The sequence below is a fragment of the Mercenaria mercenaria genome, chromosome 16, assembly GCF_021730395.1.
Source record: "Mercenaria mercenaria strain notata chromosome 16, MADL_Memer_1, whole genome shotgun sequence".
Classification (NCBI taxonomy): Eukaryota; Metazoa; Mollusca; class Bivalvia; order Venerida; family Veneridae; genus Mercenaria; species Mercenaria mercenaria.
In genome coordinates, this window is record NC_069376.1 from 56,053,755 (window position 1) to 56,080,578 (window position 26,824).

The window sequence follows — 26,824 nt, forward strand, 5'->3', positions numbered from 1 at the left end:
ATTCTTTCCACCATTGGCACTGGTGATGAAATGAAGTTGCATTAATGGTGAAATAAGACATTTAATTGGCACTGGTGATGAACTGAAGTTGCATTAATGGTGAAATAAGACATTTTGTTAAATCATTCTTTCTATTATTGGCACTGGTGATAAAATGAAGTTGCATTAATGGTGAAATAAGACATTTTGTTAAATCATTCTTTCTATCATTGGCACTGGTGACGAACTGAAGTTGCATTAATGGTGAAATAAGACATTTTGTTAAATCATTCTTTCTATCACTGGCACTGGTGATGAAACTGAAGTTGCATTAATGGTGAAATAAGACATTTTGTTAAATCATTCTTTCTATCACTGGCACTGGTGATGAAACGAAGTTGCATTAATGGTGAAATAAGACTTTTTTAAAATCAAGGACACTATATTCTGTAGCACCTGATCTAATTTTCAGTAGGGTTTTGAACCACACCGACACAATAACGAGTCAAATGGCTACTTTTCAAGCTTTGAATGGTGGATAAAGACCTCAGGTGTCCCTCTAGGCATTTTTTCAGGAAAGGACTCTCAAAGTTTCCACAGCAACTTATTTAAGACAAACAGCTTTTAAGCCATTTTCTTTTAACATAGTTAAATGATTTGAAGGAATTCGGCCGAGGGTCACCCAACAAATATTTCTATGAAACTGTTAAGAAAGCTAACTAGCAGTTCCTGAAAAAGAAATTTTAGTTTTTGTTTTTTTTCACTTTGATGCACACCAACAAGACATGCACAGCTGACCTAGATTTGACAGAATCTGAACAAGAGTTTCCCATGGAACATTCTAGTTTTGGTTAAAACTGACTTGGTGGTTTAGAAGGATAGATATATCTTTCATTCCACCATAAGACGAAAGATACTAAAAAGGACAGACCATTTAAACACTGTATGCCTCCAAGTTCTTCGACACTAGGGAGCATGCAAACATTTATTTCTTGTACTTGTCTGACAAGCAGGTGTTTATTAACATTATCGAGGATTTTCTACAAGTTAATGAAAGTTCAATCTTCAACTATCCCCAATCCCATAAAGAGACAAAAGTAACAACAAATACATGTTTATATGAAGAAATGTCTTTAATAATTCAACAGCCTTACAGAAAGAATATCAATGGCTATCCTACACAAAAAAAAACTCACTTATAATCAAAAATAAATTCATTTCATTTAGTAGATTTAACATTCATTGTTCAAAATAAGATCAACCCAAGACAGATTTCAAAGCTGAAGAAAAAAATATAAAATCAACAGAAAACAAAACATATTTGAGCCGCGCCATGAGAAAACCAACATAGTGGCTTTTCGACCAGCATGGATCCAGACCAGCCTGCACATTCGCGCAGTCTGGTCAGGATCCATGCTATTTGCTAACGGTTTCTCTAATTGCAATAGGCTTTGAAAGCGAACAGCATGGATCCTGACCAGACTGCGCGGATGTGCAGGCTGGTCTGGATCCATGCTTGTCGCAATCGCACTATGTTGGTTTTCTCATGGTGCAGCTCATTTTTCAAGATTAACATCTTTAGGTTTCAAGTAAACAGTTAATAAGAAAGAGAAAAAAATACATTGAAACATGCAGTGAATTGAAAAAAAAAAAATCTTCTGACATTTCTGTGTCCTGACTATTTCTACAAAAATTTTATATCATAAATATACATACACATAATGAAAGAAAAAATGGAGAATAATGTTTGTTCATGTTATGTTTAAATGACAACAGTAGGCCATTATATAGCCCAATGAGGCCTATATAGCCCATTGAGGCCAGTATAGAGCCCAATGAAAATATTTTTTTAGAAAAATCATTTAATAGCAGCAGCGCCCAGTGTCTTATAAAATGGCAACTCAATATTGATGGCATCTATTTTCTGAAGTTTAAAAGTGAAAAACAAAATATGTATAAAATTTTAGTTATGAAAAACTGTAGAAAAGTTGAGGATATAGGTGTCCCTCTATTTTGTGAAAGTAACAAACCCACAATTTACATGTAATAACATAATAAAATTTCAACACAACAACCTAACTGTGAATCAATTTAAACCTTAAATACAATCTTGACATATCTACAAAATTACAACAGATGCTAGTATTCCCATTCTATAGATCAACCTGGCATTTCACTGCCCCTTTGTATTTTGCAACCTTTTTATTATACATAACTCTACATAATTAATATACATTTTTCATAATTATTTCTGTAATATATAATTATGAACATAATTCTAGTTCCTGAACATGCAATATGACAAAGAAATTAGTAAAAAAAGAAAATAAATCATCTCAAAGTTAGGCAATTGCATTAAGTCCTATCAAGTTAGGTAACTTCATTAATTCCTAAAAAGTTAGGCAAAGGAATAAATTCATTCCAAGTTAGGCAGAAGTGTAGTCTAATGCACCAAATGAGAATAGCAAGTTTAATTTGGACTATGTAACATCATTTTCTTTACTTAATAAGGTATTCTGCATCTTAATATTACTTTCATATAGCAACTTTAGACAAAAAACAACTTTTCTTCATATGCATGTCACAATACAGAAAAGAAATTGAATATATGTAAATATTAAGAATAAATAATCTTTATTAAATATTGGTCTCTTATTTAGTACTTTTTTTTTATTCTACAACAAAGTAAATAATTTGATAAAACGAAAAAAATTTAACTGATACACAACCATTCTTCAAATGTGAGAGATTTTTTCAAAAGAAATCTGCTAACTTAAAGATTTCTGTTAAGTATTAAAGAAAAACATATCTACATTGAATAAGAACAAGAACATGAGAAAAAAAATATTCTGAGGGATTATTCGACAGTTATATATATATATTAAGTCCCTTTTCACGAGACTGGTTAACAACCTTCACTTTTTTGTAGCCTCTTCACAAATCACTGATGAAAAAAGTATGCAGTGATAGAAAATGTATAAACATCAAGCTTTGTTAAGCAAACATAGCTTCTCACAGAAATGCTTATATGAGCCGTGCCATGAGAAAACCAACATAGTGGGTTTTGCGACCAGCATGGATCTAGACCAGCCTGCGCATCCGCGCAGTCTGGTCAGGATCCATGCTGTTCGCTAATGGTTTCTCTAATTCTAGTAGGCTTTAAAAGCGAACAGCATGGATCCAGACCAGACTGCGCGGACCATGCTGGTCGCAAACCCACTATGTTGGTTTTCTGATGGCGCGGCTCATATATTCTTTTATACCTAAACCTTTCCCTCATCATCTGAAAGGTAGCTTAGGTCTACCACTGTCCACCATATGTGTATGTATGAACAAACTTCCTCAGAGACCCTCATGAAGAATGTTGTCAATGAAGTCAATATTTTGTACTTATATAAAACTTTTCAAAAAGACAGTCTATATACTGTGTGTATATATGTATTCAATAACTCATTTGTTTATAAGTGTAGAGAAAACCTTTTTACGCCGTGAGTCCAGAGCAAAAACTGTGATGAAAAATGACAGGATTTCATCTGTCCTTTGTTAAGTACAGCAAAGATACCAACTTTGATCATTTATACGTTTCCTAACAATCTACATAGTTTTTCATTTGTTTCCAATTTCAAGGTATTTTGACTTAAATCTGGGGACGATTCCCTTCAAAGCAACAACTTGTTTACAGTTTGATGCTGAATACAACTTAAAAAGTAAAACCTTCTAATTAAACTAGCATCTAATATTAGGACTGTATTTATACTGTTTTATTTTCACTGTAATAATAATAAAGCAAAGTATGATGATGTATGTAATGATATATGTAATAACAAACATTTAAACTATGTACATAACTATACATGTAAAACATATTAACATAACATTAAAGCTATATACAATGTTCCAAAAAAAAAAAAAATTAAACATTTTCATTCATAATCATACCATGATTTTATAGTTAAGACACATCTGTTCTTTTGGAAGAAAAATTGATGGAAAGTAAAAGTGATAAAAAGTGATAAAAAGAAAATAATCTAGAGTGATGCATTTCATCCTGGCCTTGGTTCTGTGAGACATTTGATCTTTTTACATCAACTTTCATGATTTGCACAATGTCTTAATTGCTTAATGTACATGATCAGTCTTAATTGTTAAATTTTCCAGTTAACTAATTAACTAATTAAAGAATGGATGATTGAATCCAGTAAAAACAGGATCCTCACACCACAATGAATCACAACATAAAAGTCCTATATATTCTTCCTGTTTCAGTAACCAAGTGCTATGTACCAAGTTACATATTCTAAACTACCTTCTTAAAGAAATTTTAAGTAGAATTCACTTCTAACATTTTTTGCTTTTTCCTCTCTTAAGATTTCATTTGGTTTGGAAAACACCATGGGTCTAAACACGGTTTTATTAGTATCCTTGCAGGAACAAATTTCAAGGGAATCTTTTTTTTTTCTTAACCCTAAACAGGAAAGTATATAACCAGCTAAGCTTGAATGTTTAAGTATTCACCATTATTGTGAAAAACCATTCTTCCAAGATCTTTCGTTACAACTTTCATTATCATTTGTAGAAGAAGAAGACTTGGACGACACAAGACACGATATATCCACATCGAGCAGAACTGCTGTATCACATTTTGTTTTATTTACACGTACAAATACACAACTGTAACGTAACTTCTCTTTGTGTCAACTGGCAAACAAGATATATTTACATCAAAAGTTGATTAAGCTCCTTTTAATTCATTTCAATTTTTTATTGATTTTTTTTTCATCCACACTTTGTTTCGATTTTACTGGTATCAACTACATTAATGGTCTTTTAGGGCAGTGAAAAATTTGTTAAAAATAAAACAAAAAACAACATGAAATTCACACTATTAAACTTGTGTTTTTAAAATCAGAAGTAAAAGAAAATAACACTCTAACTGTATCAGAGGTAGCACAAATTAAGTATCTGCTCCAGAGTGATGTAGAGACTGCACCGAACCAATAACATTGGTCTTGCTAGTAAGTACTATTCTGGGAAATTTTTTCCTCTCATGTTAGGTGGGGTACCACGAAATGTCGAAATTATTAATTTTTTGTTTTTCGATAAAGTTCTTTTTTGCACAGTCTTTGCAGTAAGTTTTATAATGCAGCGAGTCTCAAATTAAATCCTGTATTGTGTACAAAAAATCATTATATTGTTGGCACAGAAGAACAGGCATACCGCTGCAAAAATTTATAATCTACATAAGACATTGTACTCAAAATTCTATTTAAAATGTAAAATTTCAGTTACCTTTCTTATTGGTGAAACGCCACTCAATAAAAATCGCCAACTTTGATATACAAAAGTTTGAGGTGGGATAGACAGAGAACAATGTTCTCTCATTTCTAAGCATATATCATCATACATGATTTGTCTTACATAAACAATATAGCAGAATTACATTTCATGATTACTAACACTATCATTTAAACATACAACACAATTTCATACATAATTGATATCAAGGAAACATATTTCCTCTCCCTTCCTTTCTTAAGTTTTCTTTTTATACTATGATTTTATCCAAAAAAAAAAATAGAATCATGTGACGCATGTGTCAAGGTCAAAATGTTACCATGGAAACAACACATCATTCTAAAAATAGAAACATGTCATAACAGTACTGTATGTTAAGACACTATCTAACCACATAGGTTTTCGAAATAACTTTTGTTTCGAATGAGAGAAGTTAAAACTTCCATTAAGGCAATTATGAGTTATGCTGTTTCCATGGCAACACGGTATGACAATGATGATTGGAATGTGTGTCAAATCTGGGCTATACTGTTTCTATGAAGTCACATGGCTGATTCAATGACAGTTAAACATGTAAAACAAAATGCCTCCTGACCAGGTCAGATAAAATCATCCGGGGCTAAAACTTCTCTCACGAACATTTCTAAAACAAAATAAATAAAGTCAGATCTAACCTTAAGAATTTGCAAAATTTTCACATTACACAGGTACTCTTCAAAGTGCAATGTTACATCCCAGTATGATAAATTCTACTTGCAATAATGCGAAAAAGAAATGTTATAACACAACCTAGGCAAATGGTTTCCGTTCAACATTTGCAGTTATTACAGAGCTTTTTGAATTTACATATCACATGTTATTACAAAATTCATTCTATGCAAAATGAGCTGAAAAGATCTGATGTGCGTTTGAGATTTTCTTAAGATTTTTTCGAAACCAATATTTTTTTGTATATCGGCTGGACTTGCATGATGGCAGAGATAAATGCCGTCCTATGATACAGGATAGTCACAACATCAAGTGTTGAGGTAGCATTACCAGATACCGAGATGCTGCCACTGGGCTTTTCATAAATGCAACTCAGATCCTGTGTTCGAAACTGAAGTAGTACCTAAGACAACGAAAGTGTAATCTGCTCAAAGAAAAGTCGTAATAATTTTGTAACACTTATATGTTTTAAGATATAAATCTGGATAATCCTTCTATTTATCTTGTAGCTCTCTGTACAAAAACAAAACAATTCTGTACAAAAATGTTCAATTAAGGTCACAACCTTGACTCATCACAAATTAAAATAAATAAAGCACATTCCGTCTCAGGAGAAACCAAAATAACACGTTAGCCGCGCCCCTCCTGGTCATTCTGGCTAAACTGAGGTATCACATACATGTGGCATTACTGGTAATTTGTTCAATGATGTCACCTACACTGTACACATACTAAAACACACGAAAACTCTAAATCTTTACAACACTGTACCATACCTTAGATGTAAAGATGAGCAGTTGCTCCCCACCCCCACCCTAAAGTGGTTTCATGACAGTATTTTTTTTTTTAAGTCATACTACATAACAGTTATTCCAAACTGTTTGTCTTGAAGCATGTGTACAGAATAAGGAACTTACTGGCACCCAGATTTATCATTTGTGTTACAACAATGCGCAACATATTGTATTCTACATGTACTGTTTTACTATTTGTTCAAAATATTTTTCTGCTTTGAAAAACTTCCGATTAGCTCAAATGTAGCATATATACCCCTATAATCTTAAACATACAAGAATTTTTAACATCAGTCAAACAAAGACCTACCATATCAGCACAACCATCAAAGACCACGGTACTATTTTTCAAGTCTTACAATATCCCATACTGTCGCCTCTTTATCAAATTTGTTCCTCATTTTAAGAAAAGCAATGTTAAATTATCTACAATCAGCTTTTGCAATGTTTGCATTTAAAGCAAAAAATCTACAGATTCCTGCCACATATAAATATCACATTTGAGTTGACCCGAAGATTTTCTCAGAAGTACAATGATAACATATAGAACATGTAACTAAACAATCATCACTGCTCAGGCATAGAACTCCTTATCTGGAGCTTTTGCGTACGAGTAGTTCTGGTATTTCTGTTCATCTAGGGGATAACTGCCCTCGTCCTTCTTCCTCATGCGGTAAACAATAAACATCACAAGTAAGATCATGCATAGAAGACCAACAACAGCGCCCCCGATAATTGCTGCAAGAAAGAAAAATTGCTTTTGTTTTTCAGTGAATTAATGCAATATAACTGATAAATGGTGAAATACTGTAATATAAAGCTTCAACATCGAGCAGAACTGCTGTATCACATATCTACTATAAACACATACAGACAAATCCTTTCTAAAGACCTCCTGTAACCACGTTTCATTACTAGTTTAAACATCTGAAATGTATTTAATAAAATAATAAAGAAATACTGCAAATTAAGGCAACTTCTTACCTCTCTCAATCATCTCAAACCCATGGTGATTACTCCATGGACTTAAAGTCAGAACTTATACCAAATTAAGGGACTGTTGTGACTTACCTGGCACTGTTAGGAGTTAGATACCATACCTAAAATCACTTCAATTTCCAACATAGCATACGGCTCTAAAGGCATGCCAATTTCCAGCTTTAATGGTGGAGGAAGGGCCAGGTGCCCCTTTGGGTAGTATTTAAAGCAACAGTGCACTTGTAGAACTAGCCACATCATTTGAGCCGTGCCACGGGAAAACCAACATAGTGGGTATGCGACCAGCATGGATCCAGACCAGCCTGCGCATCCGCGCAGTCTGGTCAGGATCCATTCTGTTCGCTAATAGTTTCTCCAATTCCAATAGGCTTTAAAAGCGAACAGCATGGAGCCTGACCAGACTGCGCGGATGCGCAGGCTGGTCTGGATCCATGCTGGTCGCATACCCACTATGTTGGTTTTCTCATGGCACGGCTCATTTTAAGAACAAGCAGGCACCTTTGTAGAATTAAGACACAAGTAGGCACTTTCATAGAACCAGCCACATCATTTAAGGCACAAGTGGACTTCTATGTAGAAGCACACTTACCTACAGCAAGCCAGCTGGATAGCTTCGTTGCATAAACAAATTCTACATCCAATGTGGGGTTTAGAACCAATAGCAGTGAGGCAGCCAAGTGAAATCAAGTCAATAACCGTAACCTCCCTAAACAGCACACACCCCTTTGTGCAAGTGAACACCTAGACATGCTATACCAGCAAGTGTTTCAAATTTTATACCTGCAAGAAGGCCAGGCTGTCCTAAGATAGTCTGGTTATGTTTCATTGTAGCGTAAGGCTCTCCGATGGCATTTGTCTCCTCTTCAAACTCCTCACCATTGGTTTCCTCTGAATCTTGTGGAATTTCTATGAATAAAAAGATGATTGTTCATAGATCCAACGTGGTACACTGGTTAGTTACATAAAACTTTAAAACACATTCACCAAGTCACTTAACCTTTACCCTGCTAAATTTCTAAAATAGACTGTTCCATCAATCAATTTGGGCAGTACCACTTCTTATTCAGGGGTTTTCACTGAAAATATATACTGACTGAATAGCAAACAGTGCAGACCATGATCAGCCTGCTCTTGGTCTGCACTGGTCGCAAAGGCAAAACTACTTGCTGACAGCAGGCTAAAGGTTAAACAATTTCATCTGGGGCTTTTTCTGTTTGTCCCAGTTTTCCAAATGCCAATTTGGACCCATTTTTCTCAATAAAAAAAAAAAATCACAATCCAAAGAAGAAACTCTCAACTAAAATGAATTTTTGATTATCCAAAGAAAATTCTTGCATTTTAACATTTTAGGAAAAATTCATATTATTTTCTTTTTAGTAACATTTCTGTAGGTGTCTCAGCAGATATCTTTATGGGTATGCTGGTAAATTTCATGATTTACCTGCGGTATTCATTAACATTTATTAACTTAAGTACCAAAATACCATTACAAATATAATGTTACATAATATTTTTGAAACCAGATTTTTTCTACTTTAACGACAATTTAATGTATTATGGAGAAAACCATCCTGAAAAGAATTATTAAGTGTAAACAAAAGTTTAACCGTGACAAGTAATAGTTAGGTCTGTTAGGTCTTATCATGTAGCCTTTAAAGGTCTATGTCCCAGCAAAAAAATTTCAAAGAAGTAATTTCAACTTCTCTTTTTAAATAATTTTACTGGGGGTACTTTTTGTAGTTTATTTGAATGTCTTCCAGTAAACCTTGAAAACTTATACAAAAAAAAATAGTTTGAAATCATTATATTTAAATCTGAAAAATTCTTTTCTGAAAATTTAACGCAAACAAAATTCTCAATCTGATCAAGGGCCATCTGGTACACAGACAAGTACTTTTTTATAATTCTGCAGGGCACATACAGAAACTACAAACTTCCTTGTAAAGATCGTGCTGAAGAGGAAAATAAAAATAAGAACATTCTGAGATGGTCACCTCAACAACGAAAGGAGGTAACCCAATTGACATAAAGAAGCAGTTATCAACTTATTGCGTTGAGGAGATAAGAGACTGTTGCATCCCTTTATATAAGTCTGAGCAGGTGCTAAATCACAAAAGAAAAAAAAAAAAGAGAGAGAGAGAGAGAAAAAAAGAAATGACTAAAAAGCAACCTTTACCAGACGTATATACTATATTTCAATTTGTTTACTTGTTATGTTTGTTTTTCGATGGTATTTCCGCTTTGTACCAGTGATGACCCCCAACTCTATACCAGGATGATCATGTACCAACTGTTTCTGCATGTAACTAAAAACTTCCCTGCATGAATCAGATTTTGAAATTTTTGACTTGCAACCTAGAGATTCATAACCTTGTGTTCTACCTTCCCCAACCAAACAGGTCAGCTCCTAGAATTTCATACTGTTTCTTGCATGTTCATAACAATTTTTATGCTATTTTATTCAAGATTTAACTCACAAACAGAATTTCCGGGCTGAATGTGATCAGAAAAATGGTAACTTTGTCTAATATTAACAAACTTACCTCTGGTTCAATATCAGCTTTAACTTTTGTATACAAAACTAATATCAACAGTAAAACAAACTAACCTGGTCCGATATTAACAATAACATTTGGAATCTCTTCTTTACTATCATCATCGTGCACTGTGTATCCTGGTTCCTCTGATTCAGGTATAGGCTTAATGTGTACAGGCTTTTCAGTTTTTGCTACAGTCTTTGGTGTACTTGCTGAAATATAACATGCAGATTTTGCTATATATTAAGATTTCATTTCGTTCACTAAACAGTGTGGCAAGAATGTAGACATTTTCTTTCGTTTGGTTTTTAAGCACTACAAAAATACAGCATTTATACAACCTGGAGACCAATATTTAAGGCTAGGCATACGTTATGTTAATTAGATTTCAAGTCACAGTGACACCACATATTATTTTGGGCACTAGCTGGCACCTTGTTAGAACCAAAGACCTTCCGCAAGCCAGATAACTTCCTCAAATGACAACACAAGCATGGCTCAAACGAACAGAGGTGAGGGGCAAATAATCTGAGATAAATGACTCACCAACTGGCAGTTTGAGACCCGATTTATCACTTGTGACACAGATATGGGTAATACACCAATCTCCTTCAAGTCAGCTTGACAGTTTTTCATGTGAAATAACCAAATCCCAAGTACAGTTCAAATATAATCATGAGGCACATGATTCAGAGTCAAAACGAACCACTCTGCCAGTGAGGGCCACTGAATGCCTACCTGATGGACAAACTGGGATCGCAGGTTTATTTGTCATTGTTCCTGTGAGTTCGTTACCAACAGCATCAACACACCAACATTCTGATCCCTGACACTGTATTTGCTCATATTCACCATCCAGAGTACACTTAGGTTTGTAAGCCCCCAGCAATCCTTGACTGTGTTGTACCAGTTGGAATACACATGTAGTCAAGTTCTTACCTGTAAAACATGTATACATATGTTCAAAACAACAGATCAAGAAATAATAACAGATAAATTTACTATTTCATGACAGGCCTATATACAGTAGACTGCATTATATTCAAAATGGTTTTATTTTGACTAGAATTTGCAAAACAGTTTGACTGCGCACATAGCATCACTGGTTAAGCTCAATGTAGGCCATCTAGGCCTAGTCCTGCACATAAGATACAAGTAAAATTTATTGAAAGACATCACTGCATTTTACTATCTTGCATTTGTGAATATTTTTTTCATGTTCCCAGATACACCAAAAAATGCTTCTACGCACATTCTTGACCTAAAATTCAATGACAAGCATGCCACAAGACATGGTGGGCCTGCACATATACTTTGGTCTAGTTATACCCCCAGAACCCCCATCAGACTGGGCATGCATAAAGCTATGCCCCTGGACCCCCTAGCAGGCTGGTAGACTGGGCCTGCACTTAAGACTCTGGTCTAGCTATGCCCCTGGACCTCCAGGCAGACTGGGCCTGCACTTAGACTCTGGTCTAGCTATGCCCCTGGACCCCAGGCAGACTGGGCCTGCACTTAGACTCTGGTCTAGCTATGCCCCTGGAGCCCCAGGCATACTGGGCCTGCACTTAGACTCTGGTCTACCTATGCCCCTGGACCCCCAGGCCGACTGGGCCTGCACTTAGACTCTGGTCTAGCTATGCCCCTGGACCCCCAGGCAGACTGGGCCTTCACTTACTCTGGTCTAGCTATGCCTTGGGACACCCTAGTAGACTCGGCTTGCAAACATACTGGGCAAACAGACCTTAAAAGAATGTCAGACCTGTTCACAAACTGACACATTTAGTTCAGAATCTTACCGAAATCACAGACTTCTGAGTCAGGCTTAGATGTCTTCATACGTGTCCCTGTAATTTCAATGCCCTGTGGGTCGACACACCAACAATATTTCTCCTTTTTGCCTATATCATCCATACACTGTAGTTTCTTAAAGCCACCATCAGAATCACATTCAGGTTTAAACGCTGACATAGCCTGTACAGCAGTGTTTCGCAAGTTGTTACATGCTGTCATCTGTTTACGTGTTGACGGCTTGGTACCCAATAATGGTCTCTCAGTAGTTTTAACTGTAATGTAACAAAGTTGGACCATTATTAATATCAACAGCAAAAGTGATGAATATTTTAAGGAATCTGTTTTTAGCACACACAAAAAAAAACTATTTTCAGTACATGATACAGACCCCTTTGGATGATCCTTGGCTATATTCACTAAAACCTAATCATGTATTCAGTACTAGTATTAATTTGATTACAAATTTTCAAGTTTCTTTATCATATTATAAACAACACTTGTTGTAAATGTGATACAAATTATAAGGAGGGAGCTTTTACTAGGAAATACACAGCAATCAAATTATATAATACACCAGCACAGTGTGATACTGTAAATAACCAATCCCTATGAAGTCACTCCAGCAACCATTTCTCAACACATCTTTCAAATGTTTCCTAATATGTATGAACTAACTTGAGTGCAACCATAACTTAGAAATGTATGGCTGGGAAACAATCCAGCAGCCATATTGCCATTCTTGTAGATCAGAATCAACAGCATAAGCTTTAGGAACCTGTCTACAATTTATTTAAGAAATAATTTATAGCAAAAGAGTGCTTTAACACTGTTTATGCACGATGGGCGGTTATATGTTGGGCGTAATAACTGCACAAGGACGCAGCCCGAGTGTATAAATAGCGTTAAAACACTCTTTTGCTGTAAATTATTTCAATTCTAATATGCCCTTAATCTAAAACAGTAGATAAAATATAGAAGCGCTCTTTCTTGGTCGCAACAAAAACTTTTCCGTCACCGCACGTTAACGTGACGTCATTTTAGCATAAGAGTGTTTTAACAGAGACAAGCATAATTTTTATTAGAATACAATTTCAACCAAAAAAAAAAAAAAACAAATGAGAGGGCCCTGAATGGCCTATATTGCTCACCTAACCTAGTTCTTACTCGAGATAACCAAGTGTCTAATTAGGCCTAGACTTCATAGTCAAACATTTTGACTAAATCAGGTAGATCATTAACCAAGTTTTTCAATACTTCCACCTGGTTACATGGTTTCTATCATCAGGTATCCCACTTCTGAACTTGATCTAGGTGTCATACAGATTTATAAACTTTCTGACAAAAGATTTGTGAACCTCTAAAAGAGTTAAGTAAACACTTTTTCTTTGATTTGACCTAGTATTAGTTGAAGTGACCCACTTACAAATAATTTCTAGATTTTAGACAGACAAACATTCCTACCTACTCAAATGAAGATCAGGTGGAAAATGTGGGCTTTTGAGTGTTTTCATTTACCTTTCTATAATTTGACCCAGTGCCCCAGTTTTTGACTAGATAATCCAGTTTTGAAATTGACCCAAATTTCATAAGAAAAACTTTCTAAAAAGATTAGTGAAGATCAAGTAGAAAATGTGCCCTCTCAAGAGTTAACAAAGTTTTTCTATGATTCTACCAAGTGACCTAGTTAAAGAATCCAGGTAATCCCAGTTTTGGACTTTACTCAGATTTCAAAAAGATAACCATTCTAATAGAGTTTTATGAAGATCAAGAAGTAAATGTGGCCTCTAAAGTGTGAACAATATTTTTCTACAATTTGACCTAGTTTAAGACATTGGGTCACCAACTTTCAAAGTTGACCTAGGTTTTATAGAGACAAATAATTATAATGATCATGAAGAAAATGCGGCATCTACAGTGTTTACAAGATTCTTCAATGCTTTACTCTAGTGACTTAGTTTCTGACCTCATATGTAACCCAGTTCTGAACTAAATCTAGATTTCACTGAAACAAACATTCTGAAAAATTTTAAGCAGATCAAACAGAAAAATGGGCTTCTAGAGTGTTAACAAGGTTTTTCTATGATTTGACCTAGTGCCCTAGTGATTGACCTTATGTAACACTGTCCTTATGTAACACTTGACCTAAATTTCATAGAGACAAAGTTTTAAGCCTCTAGAGTGATGTGATAACAAGATTTTTCCAAAAATTTGACCTAGTAACCTAGTTTTTGACCTCAGGTAACCTAGAATTACACCTGTCTTAGATTTCACAGAGATACCCTTGCAAGTCACACCTACATTCCAAGTTTAAAGTCAGTACCTAAAATAGTTAATAAAACTCTGGACATGAAGTTTATGACCTTGACCTTTGACCTTCCTACCTATGCACCATAATCTGGGGTAAAGTCATCAATACAAAATCTTAAAGCAATGCACTAAAAATTAAGAATACCCAACCTTGTTTTTAACTAAATGAAACTTGCAACACAACAACAAGACAATAGAATAGGATTTTGAACTTTCATACAATTTTTGTAAGCTACCAGTACTATAAAGATTCATTGCTAACTCAAATATTTTGTTCTGAATTCAAATAATACTATCTAGGAAATAAAGGATACTGAAGGTATAAAAAAAACAACTCGACACAGCACATTTTTAAGATCACATACATATCCAGACTTAAGTAACAGTACACTTGACAGGTCAGATAGATATTCTGTTGTAACATAATAGAGTCTTCTGTAATTTCAGAAATATATGGATTGTATAAGTGTACCTTATTTCGAAGTAAAAATATTTGTTTATTATGCTTGTTTCAAATGGAAGAAATTTGAGCAAGAGCTCTGTGCACAACCCAAACCTCAAGAATTAATGAGCCAGTGTTCACGAAAGACCCTGAAAATTCACAGGACAGTCGGTCTGGTAAACATGATTTTTTTACAGGACCGGATAATATTTTACCAGACCGAATTCTTTTTAATAAATTTGATATCTGATCTTTAAAACTGGTATTTATACATAGTCTATATAGACAGCATTACACAAATTACATCCTTTAAGCTTATTTCCACTTATTAACTGAAACAGATTTCAGACATTAAGTTTTCCGGCTGTAAAAAGTCTCCCTGTACTTGGATTCAGTGTTGTTATATTTTCTGGTCCTATGGGACCATGGAGTCCATTCAACATATGTGTAATAGATCTAGAGTCCCGCTTAACCGTTGCTAGGGGGCGTGAGAGATGTTGCACATTTCATTACCTCTCGCGAACAGACTCAGTCAAAACGAGTCTGTTGTTATTCTTCTTGGTTGCATTCTTTGCTTCCAAAGGATCTTTTAGTAATTTTACAGATTTTATTCATATTCATTTGCTATATCATCGCTGTTTTTTACCCCACAAGTCTATTGTTTGCACCGAGGCACGTTGATGTTGACATATAAAGAGAAAGATGACCTCGGAATTTCTGGAAATTCCCGTCTGGTTCCCGCGTACATAAATAGAGTACCATCCACGATTAGTACGCATCCAATGATAACGCGCATTCTTAGAATTGTCGTGACGTGGTGAGGGGTTTCCACTGTTTCCAAGTACCAATGAAACAAGCGCTTACTAAAATATAGTTTGACATCAATTTCTCGGGATTCCATTTTACAATTTAATGATGAAAGTCGAACTTCCGCGAAATCGTGGAGGACTTTCTTATTTTATCATATTGACCTGCAATTTTTATCGGACACTCGGTCTTGTGAACTTGATATATCATGCCGGACCAGATCAAAATTTACCGGAAATGTCCAACGGTCCGACGGCTTTCGCGAACTCTGATAAGCATGTAATTACAATGCAGCAACTCAACCATTCTGCAACAGGGACCCAGTAATAAGTTTAGCAATCTAAATAACCAGTTTCTTGAGACTTGGGTCTAATTTTCAAATCTTCAAGTCCCAGAGAAAAACAACACGACCCATCACAATGAAAACTCGTCAAATGAAAACACTACAACAGTGAACAGTTCATAAATGCCTGTACACATTCGAGCAATATGGTAGATGCTTTTGTTAAAACACACATTTAATTTAATTCTATCTGAGATTTTTTTTAACTAACCATCAGTTTGTGTTGCTTTAAAACAGCTAGTTTTTTTTTGCACTGGAAAACTTCTATCACAACCAGCTGTATGAACAATTGGCATTTTGGTACAAGGAACCAAATTCACCTTTCAACTGTTTCTGACTGTCATATTTCTGTAACATTTCACATGGTACAGACAGTCAGCAAAATGAAATCACAGAACTCGCAATTAACAAGAACTACAACATTAATTTCTATTAGTTAAATTATCAGCTTTGACTAATCAGATTCCTTGTATGTTATTTCGACAACCAGTACCACTGTATATTGATCAGTTTGTAATGTTCACTTTAATGTATGGTGATGTGTCCTTGGAGATACTCGTCCTTTATCACTGCATCTACAGCAAATTGTATACATGATGGACAAAGGATGCAGACCAAAAATATAACTGGAGACTTCTACAACCTTCTACACAAAATCACATACCAAAAAGAGAGTAAATTAAATATTAAACACTGCCAAAAGAAATACACTTGTAACATAAAGTTAACAAAATTTGATCATAACACTATCTTATAGGACTGCAAAAACACTTAAAGGAGATTTTTGTGTCATCTGTCAGAGGAATTATTCTAATTACATCATAAAATAAGCATCAATGACTATATAAATGATTTATAATGCATCATTTGCCTGGGACATTCTCTGGAAATTCTACAGAACATCACTTTTTCTGTTTTTCTTTTCCTCTGGGGAGAGAAGTTGACTGACGTTTTGTCTGGTAACTGACATTAAATGAATTCTATGCCTCAGTTTATCAATGCTTCTTCACAGATCAGAAATATTATCAATGTAAGCACAGGAAACAATTTTCTACTGCAAGTGGAAAAAACCTGACAAATATTTACTTTACCAGAAAGAATGGACACGGACATTTGTGTTCATGCAACCAGAAAAACCAAGCTACAATACAAGTTTGGTTCAATTGTTGTTGACAGAGTTTAGAGTATACCCTGACAGAGAAAGAAGTGAATAATTTTCACTGAGCAATATCCAATAATCACGCAGAGGACTGACCATCCTATAGTTCATCTTAAAATGTGACAATACATTTCCCTTGCCAACCAGTACTTATCTATTCGAACTACTTAAACCAGCAGCATTAACTGCTATGTAACATGCTATTCCAAATCACCATGATTATTGTCTAGGGCAATATTGGAAGTATATTACCCTGTATCTATACAACCTGTCTTCTGACAAAATTCATAAAGTAGTTTGTCCCTTTTTAGTTTCAAAATCATAAAATTAAAAGTATTTAAGTATAAACTGGCAGAGCATTCACCAATGGAACAGTAAGTTAAATTATGAATATGCGGAAACTGTTTCTGAACTTTGGAGCAAAACCCAACATCTGCAAGAGTAGAGTACCGGATCTACATTTTTTTGTACTTTTAAGTAATGCAAAAAGTTATGACATCATGAATGGGTGGCAATATTTTGTATATTTGGCAACTGGATCATAAATCACAACCAATAAATAAAATTTCCATTCATCGTCTGGAAATTCAAATAAATCCCTACACAATAGCAAAAAAAAAAATTTAATGCCTTTTACAGTAAATAAGTTATAGTAAAAGCTAGGGCCTTATACATGCTAGTGAACCACAGTGTTATAAATAATGTCTTTCAACTACCACTTCTCATAAGGGCACAAACTATCACTTTTCATCAGTTATATTATTTACACAGTGGCAGGCCAGTTAGCCGTTTCATTAAAACACTTCAGACATCAAAAGAAGGATAACAACGGATTTAATTGAATAGAAACCTGTGCCCTGCAATCAAGTGCTCTGCAAACTATTGATCAAACTTGTAATAGCTGGGAATTACACAAGACGGAAATATTTTACTGAATAACTTCACTCCCTACCATAAGAAGTGCTATCAAAATATTCCAAGATACTGGCCAGACAAGGGGCTCCAGGATTCTGTGCAATTACCAAAAGCAGCAATTACATCTCCATCCTGTTATACACAATCACTCTAAATTATGGATAATTATACTATTAAACTTGTAACATAAATTACTTTCCTAAACCACTTTCTCTTCACAAGTAATTTTTTGTCTATCTACTGCCATACAACTGTTAATCTAAGAATAATGAATTCTAGACAGTAAGATGACAGAATGCTGGGACTCATCCTCACTGCAAGTTATGAAGACACTGGTTAAAATCAATGCATGCTTAAAATCCATGCATGTACTCTCCTGCAGGCACTGTGAACAACTTTCCAAGAAATTCCTTCTGGCACTGGAGTAAAGGAATAAAGGGACTTAAGGCACTGCAGCATATCCTGCAATGCAATGTTGCCTTTTGTGCGACTGTCTAGGAAAAGGTGGCATAAAAAATCATGACCAGGTACAGAATTGGAGGTTTGCTCATTTTTAAAAATGAAGCTGAATTTGCAAAACTGGGACTACCATCAACATTTCCTTGAAAAAGGAAAGACTCATAATATAATATGTATTCTTTTTGATCTAGAAGATGCAACGCACATGTATAAAATGTATGACAATCAGAAATGCTAGCTATGCATTTATCAATAAAGATTTGTAAGTAGTTCGGCTCCAGTGAAATTATCGATCACTAGGCTAGAATCATAGGGGATGAAAAATATTTTATTGAATAACTACACAGCCTGTTCAATGAGTTCCAACCATTATGGTAAATAAACAACTCAATACATCATAAAACAACATAGTCCCAATAGATTTGCCTTATGAAAGCTATAAAAAATTCTTTATTCCAGCGAAATGAGGAGTTGTAATAGATTAATGTTTCTATAAAGTGTTTTGTTTTATTTTGTTAATGTAAAAAATATTCATATCTAGCAATGATCTTTACAAAGATAACAATAAACACCAGAATCCTGCCTCATTTTTAAACAAATTAGGGGGGAAAAAAACAATTAAGTTATTCCTTTTAAAATGCATTACCACTATTTCGTTCTAAACAGATACTGTAGCTCATTAGTGAAACTGGGGTTTACCCATTGTTTACCTAAAGAATAAAAAATTAATAGGAACTAAATGGTCCAATTTAGAAAATTATACTATGCCAACAAACAATTTAATTGCATGGTATGCTGGCCATATTCATTACTTACAACATTTAACCATTTCAATAACATTTTGCATCAAGCTGGGTTTCAATTTGAAATGTAATGTAGATGAACTTAAACCTTACTTTAAAGTTCAAAAGAAAAAGTTCAAGGCTTTAAGATGTGGGATGTCGTGCCTTAGGTTATTGCTTGAAAAAATGTGTGCACTGTGCAAGGCAAATCAAAATAACTATTTGATTTACATTAACAGATATCTGTTTAGTAGGGAACCTTTCTCCAACTTTTAATCATTTTCATTTTGTTTGATTTAATGCTATCATCTAGGTACCAACTTAGTTCAATTAACATAACCAGTAGTGCTAGATTCGGTACCAAACCTAAGTGAGTGATTACTCCTTGTCATGAATCAGATTCAGAGATGAAGGACAGACTGTCTTCCGTCTAATCATTGCCTCAGGATCAAACATAACTCCTCTGTACTGAAAGTCCTATGGGAAGGCCATATTTCATATAAATACCTACTATTTCCCTTACTGAGAATTGTGAAAAATTAAGTTACCAGGAGAACACTGATAAATTACCTATTTCCAAAGGCTTATAATAAAGAATTTAGAAGAAAAAAAAACAGTGAGAAAAATGGCTGACAAACTAAGGTGCAGTTGATTTTAATTGATTACTTAATTAGATAAGCTTTATTACATATTACAGGATGTAAGCAAGATTAAAAAAAAAAACTACCCATCCATAAGAATATTATAACTGTAACAAAGGAACATTTGTAATCAGATGTATATATCAAATGTTAAAAGATTTGTCTATTTTTAGCTCTGGCTGTCTCTAACAGCAGCTGAGAAGAACTGGCAGATAAGCATCCAACCTCCATCCAGATTTCAAAAGAGATGTCATCTGAAGCAAATGTTTGATTAACACAAGATAACAACAGCGGACACCGAGCATGTTGCTTTTTGTTGCGATAAAAATAAAAGTGTGCACACTTACTTATTGGTTCTACAACGATACCATCTCCACTTCCGCTACCCTCCAAATCATCTTCATCATCTGACGTTCCTTTATTGTCATAGTAGTAGTCTTTTTCTGTTACTGGGGCCTCAGTTGATAGGTCAACAATTTTTTCATCATCATCTCCATCACCAGAAGCTTCTACGTCAAAGTCCTCATCGTCAGTGTGTGTATTGTCAACTTTTACATCTGTATCAAGTCCACTTCCTTCTGTATCCTAAAACACAAAATTTCATTAATCTTAAGCTTCGAAACACATACACACACTCAAACTAAAGACTTCATGCCTGAACCACAAATTCTGACCATTCTGCTGATAATGTTACAGAAATAAACTCTTAAACATATAAAAGTACATTTTCACTCACAAGGTATTTTGATAGGGAAAACTCTAGTATACTAGACAGTATCTGAAAGATCAGAAATATCAATTGAAGTAACAGTGGCTATTTTTAAAACTTGAAATAAATTTTTGCATTTAACTCTTAAATGATAGTTCTCTTGCATGACAAAATTTAGTGTTGCATAAGAATATTAAATATTCACAATTACAGCTGAAAAACTGATTTGAAAATATGGACAAGTTTGTGAGGAATCAATACTGGGACAGCCATTTTATGAAATTAATTTCAAATGTAATAAATTCATTGACTAAAGTGGAAAGCAGAAGCTAGTCTGCAAAAACATTTTTTCTTTTGTTCAATTTCAATTTTATGAGAAAAGCAATTCATATGCTAGAAGACATACATGCACATAAAGGTCTTCATTTTGAGGATAATGAAGAAACTTCTCCTGGCTGTAAATATGTTTTTTGTAAATATCCTTAGAAAATGCTCTATGTTTCTAACTAGTCTTTGCGCCTTAAAGAGAAATGATGACGACCACTGAGTCACATTTCGCATATGATATTTTATGTTCAGGGATGAAAGTACACAAACATATTCAAAATTGTTTTACTGCTAGCATTATTATTTCATATGCAAAATCATTCAATTTTCTTCGCAAAAAGTTATGGTCAAAATGCTTATTTCACAGTGTCATAAACCATTATTCATCGAATGCAAAAGCTAAATGGTAATCTGCTTTGATTTTCCTCCTGGCTTCAATTTTGTGGATCCTCACAAATACAAAATCCACCAAAAATTACTTCACCACAAATAAATTAAAATTAATATTGATTAACCAGTATCTGTTTATACTTACTAAAGTAAAATCGGCATTATTTCCTGTGACTGGCGCAGCATCATCTGATCCCCATATATTTCCAAAGTCTAGAAAACTTTTCTTGCTGTGCTTCTGAAAATACAGAAACAAAAATGGCATTAATTCAAGGTCGATATAATATAATGATGTAATGTACCACTTGAACATTTGGATTCAATGTTTTCAAACAGAACATTTAGTAATACAGATAGAGTGAAAGTGCATCAAAACTTTAACCTGAAATTCTAAGTAAAAGGGGGGGGAGGATAATTAATAAAATACTGGTGCTGGAGTTATGGCCTTTGTGTCAAATGATGTGGGTGATGATGAGGAATAACTATTCTAAGTTTGAAACAAATCCATTTAGTAATTACAGAGATAAAGAGAAAGTGCATCAAAACTTTAACCAAGGTGTGGACACGGAAGGATGCCGATGCCGGGTTGGATAGGACAGTTCTCCATACCTTGTATAGTCGAGCTAAAAAACTAACAATCAAAGGGTTATTGAGAAAAAGGTTGGGTTTTCTACTAAAAATACAAACAGGACGTATAGGGACTGAGGTCCAATGTCTGAATTTCTCATCAACTCTTACTGATTCATTCACATTATGAAACAACTTAACCCACACAAGTTAAACTAAAACAAGACAAGTGCACTTTCAAAGAAAATATCCTGTTTCTCATCTAAAAAAGTGCGAACCATAAATACCAATCATGCAATACAGGATATACGTCAATGTACTTAAAAAAATCAAGTAGCTGTTCACTAAGTGATAGTGGAGTGGTATTCAACTGGTCAATGACACCCCCACCCACCTGTACATGATTACAACATATGAGCCACACCATGAGAAACCAACATAGTGCGTCTGCGACCAGCATGGATCCAGACCAGCCTGCGCATTCGCCCAGTCTGGTCAGGATCCATGCTGTTCGCTTTCAAAGCCTACTGCAATTAGAGAAACTGTCAGTGAACAGCATTGATCCTGACCAGACTGTGCGGATGCGCAGGCTGGTCTGGATCCTTGCTGGTCGCAAATGCACTATGTTGGTTTTCTCATGGCAGGGCTCAAATATATTTATATATTCTATAAAGCACAGCATAATAACAAACACATTAATATTATATAATTATTTCTTCCGGAGACACAGTAAAAAAGCCTCCTGCATAATAACAAACACATCAATTAATATTAAATTATTTCTTCTGGAGACACAATAAAAAGCCTTAATACTAGAACACAGTCTTTATCTCAGGAGGAGACCACAAACAAATCTATCCAAATTGAACTGCAATCCTTAAATGTCAAATAAAATTACCTAATGACCTCTTAAAGCTTTTATTTTGGATTATAAAATAGATTTAAAAGAGGCACAATCAGGTCAAATTCTCGTTTCATATTTATCTGGTTCAACACCATTTTCCAAACAGTGTTTTAGTTATATAAGGTATCAGACTTCCTAGTTTCCTTACCAGCACTAGTTTGTTCCTAGCAAGTAATACTCACAACTTCCCCATGTCAATCGGGCTGAGAAAGAATGACCTTACTATAATTGGCCCTAGGTCGCTCAACTGAGAAACCCACCATAACAGTGTAAACCTGTTTGACCTATTGATTTCATGGAGACAAATATTCAGATTCAAACTTGGCCTGAAGATCATCAAGATTAACTTTCTGACAAAGTTTCATGAAGATACAGTCATAAATGTGGCCTCTAGAGTGTTAACAAGCTTTTCCTTTGATTTGACCCAGTAACCTAGTTTTTGACCCCAGAGGACCCAATAATGAACTCATTCAAGATTTTATTGAGGGTAACATTCTGACCAAGTTTCATTAAGATTGGGTCAAAATTGTGACCTCTAGAGTGTTAACAAGCTTTTCCTTTGATTTGACCCAGTAACCTAGTTTTTGACCCCAGAGGACCCAATAATGAACTCATTCAAGGTTTTATTGAGGGTAACATTCTGAGAAAGTTTCATTAAGATTAGGCCAAAATTGTGACCTCTAGAGTGTTAACAAATTGTTGACGACGGACGACGGACACAGGGCGATTACAAAAGCTCGCCTTGAGCACTTCGTGCTCCTGTGAGCTAAAAATTAAAATCTACACTGTAACTTGACCCACAAGGTTATCAAACAAGTGTGAAGTCTGAAAGCATTTGGCCAAGTAAGTTTAGAGAACTAACTAACATGCAAAACTTTAAGCTGAAATTTTAAGTTAAAAATTTGCATGATATTGACAAAATAAAAGCTAGATTATGTCACTTTTCCGATTATATTTATTTATTTTATTTTGTTGGGTTTATTGTCGCACCGACACAATTTTAGGTCATATGGCGACTTTCCAGCTTTAATGGTGGAGGAAGACCCCAGGTGCCCCTCCGTGCATATTTCATCACGAGCGGGCACCTGGGTAGAACCACCGACCTTCCGTAAGCCAGCTGGATGGCTTCCTCACGTGAAGAATTCTACGCCCCAAATGAGGTTTCGAACCCACATCGATGAGGGGCAAATGGTTTGAAGTCAACGACTCTAACCACTCGGCCACGGAGGCCCCTTTCCGATTATAGGTCATAACATGATGCCACAGGCAATATGAAGTCTAAAAGCATTATGGCATGCAAAACTTTAACCAAATACTCTTTTTAAGTTAAAAAGGTGTATAATTTTGACAAAATATAAGCCAGAGTTATATCACACTTGTCATGTCAGGTCATCTTATTATGCCAAATGAATGTGTGAAGTTCTAGTAGTTTTAGAGAAACCTGCATACACATCATGCAAAACTTCTGTGACGTGGGTTGTAACAATTACTCAACTACCAGCAGGCCTTTTTGCCATCATTTTTGGAATTGGGAAAATGCTCTCAGAAATTGTCATTTTTGGGAAAAATTGAAAATTACCATGGTCTATATAAAGGTGCATTTTGTGTGTAATATTTCTAATTGTGGGGCTGCATTTTAATGATTCTTCAACAGTATATTGTAAAAAAGTGTTGTTTACAGAACCAAAATAAACAGATAGAGTACCATAGGAAAACTATTGTAAAGCAGCAAGAACACCGAAAGTTAACAATCATTTGGGAATTTTAAGTTCAGAATAGGGGAAAAACCATACTTTTTTGCTTTGGGACTGCCTCCTTTTACTGGAGGTAAATTTATAGCAGAAAAAAAACCTGATAAGTATTCAGTCCAGCTAAAAATTGACATTGCAATTTACCCTAAATTTCATTTATTTTGATACACCAATAAATTTGCTTAACATTATCTTTTAATTAGATCTAGACAAAAGTACAATGACTCTTTCAACCTATCAAATCCTCTACAAATGAAGAAAGAAGACATTCTTTCAAGTGTTTTAAGTTACTCAGTGCACTGTCATTACACAGTAATAATTGTTCTATTGTATGTTGATATGTCATAACATCACATCCTTTCATTAAACTATAAGTACTTTATTCAAGTTACACTGTAAATTCCCACCAGTTATTACCCTACAATCATCATTCCCTCCCACGGTAACCAAGATATAACTTAAAGTAGATCTGAAGGGGTGTTGTTTTTCTAGTTTGGACAAAAATGAATTTGTTAGCCCATCACTATTGCAGGAGGTACATGTATATACTGAAAATAACAAATTTTTAGGGCCATAACTTTTTGAAAATGTATTGGCTACTTCAAAACTTAATTTTTATTAGTATGATTGTAATCATTGGCCGCAGATAAATCACCTATCAACTTCTCTTGCAAACAAATACCTCCAGTTGACATTGAAAAATCAAAATTTTAATGCAAGATTTCTAGGATGTCATCAATGTATAGACATGAAAAACAAGGGCAAATCTTTACGCTCTATATTCCTCTGTAGTCTGTACCCTACACCAATACTATCATGTTTTTCTTCTTTGCTATTAAAGCAATAACCATGTCAAATTTTCGAACAAATTAAAACAATACAGCAATTTATATTTTTTCTCCTTTTGAGGGATCAGGCTTCCAACTGGGCTAGCCAACAACTGCTAAAAATATATATAACAATTATACCCATATTGCAAAAGATCTGCCGGAGTGGGGATGAGTAAAGACCGGATGTGTGGGAGGGAGTAGTTTTCCTGCAGGGGTGAAAGATGGGATAAATTTTGAATAGTCCAAGTTGTACTACTATAACATTTTGTGTTAGATAAGATAACAGTTTCTGTCGATCTGAATACATGTATGTAACAAATACAGACAATATACAGATCCGCAATGCCTAAAAAATTCTTTGCAAAATGGTGACCAGTAAGAAAAGTAGCAAATAAATCTGTCGATTCTTTCTTAATAATATCATTGATTCGTTCCCTTCATACAGTACAAAGAGGACGAGAAAATCTATTTTTCTTATATGTACATATCAAAGCAATTTCTTATTTAAGGCAGTGAAGCGCAGTATGTCTCAAGGTATTCCTAAGTGCTTGTTTTAAATACGACCACACAGCCATGACTCCGAATGTGTGTAAAAAATGTATCATTGGCAAATGTAACGCATCAAAGACGTATCTCAGATAAATGGCAAATCATCAGTTACTGCGTTAATGCATTCAGTACAAATCTATTTGCAATCAGATACAGACAAAATGAAAAACCAGGATATTTGATACAAAGCATTTTAGCCAGATAATTTTTGAACCGATTTAAGACAGGGAATTAGATAAGTAAATCAAATTGGCACAGACTATGTTTTTGTTTACGTGAATATGCAAAATCCACCTGACCTTTAAAACATTTGGCAATGTGCAGAGAAGGCCCAGCCTGTCTTGGCAAACCTTTGAAATATGCACAATAGGTGACTGGTTTTCAAGTGCATTTTAATTGAATTTAGATATTTTATTGTCTAGAACAGCATATTATATATCAAGCTAGGACAGCCTGCCCCTTCTCCCTCTAGATCTAAAGGTACAAATTAGGTATCTATGTTTATTTTCAATAGAATATCATTTTTTGCTTTTGTTAAAAAAATTACACAGAAAAAAATCTCTCTCCCTTATACTGTAAATAATATCATCACTCTCCCTTTGAAAGAGATCTCAATGATGCTGAAAACCCTTTTAATAAATTCAGACATATTTTTATAAAAAGAAGTCTCTGGGAAAAAAATCTGTCATTACCTCCATGTAACTCTGCTGCCCATTACTTTGCAAAACCAGTATCAGATAGGATTTTAACTGGTACCTTCAGGTAGCTGGACCAACAGACAGCTTTTTGGGACTAGCACTATAGCTTTCACTTCTACATTAAAAGGTTTAGGAAAA

The 26,824-nt window shown here is 34.7% G+C and overlaps 1 protein-coding gene across 1 annotated transcript in view; it reads right to left on the bottom strand.

The window, feature by feature from the left end:
* Positions 1 to 1,093: 1,093 nt before the first annotated feature.
* The window catches only part of LOC123540918 (uncharacterized), a 31,214-nt gene continuing 5,483 nt past the window's right edge, over positions 1,094 to 26,824 (bottom strand). Inside the window, exons 2-8 of the mRNA XM_053527154.1 lie at positions 21,533 to 21,625; positions 20,309 to 20,546; positions 12,112 to 12,378; positions 11,051 to 11,251; positions 10,384 to 10,524; positions 8,556 to 8,681; positions 1,094 to 7,514 (exon numbers count right to left, since the gene is read on the bottom strand). Coding sequence (XP_053383129.1) covers positions 7,351 to 7,514; positions 8,556 to 8,681; positions 10,384 to 10,524; positions 11,051 to 11,251; positions 12,112 to 12,378; positions 20,309 to 20,546; positions 21,533 to 21,625 — 1,230 coding nt within the window. The 3' untranslated portion in view covers positions 1,094 to 7,350. The remainder of the gene's footprint in view (positions 7,515 to 8,555; positions 8,682 to 10,383; positions 10,525 to 11,050; positions 11,252 to 12,111; positions 12,379 to 20,308; positions 20,547 to 21,532; positions 21,626 to 26,824) is intronic.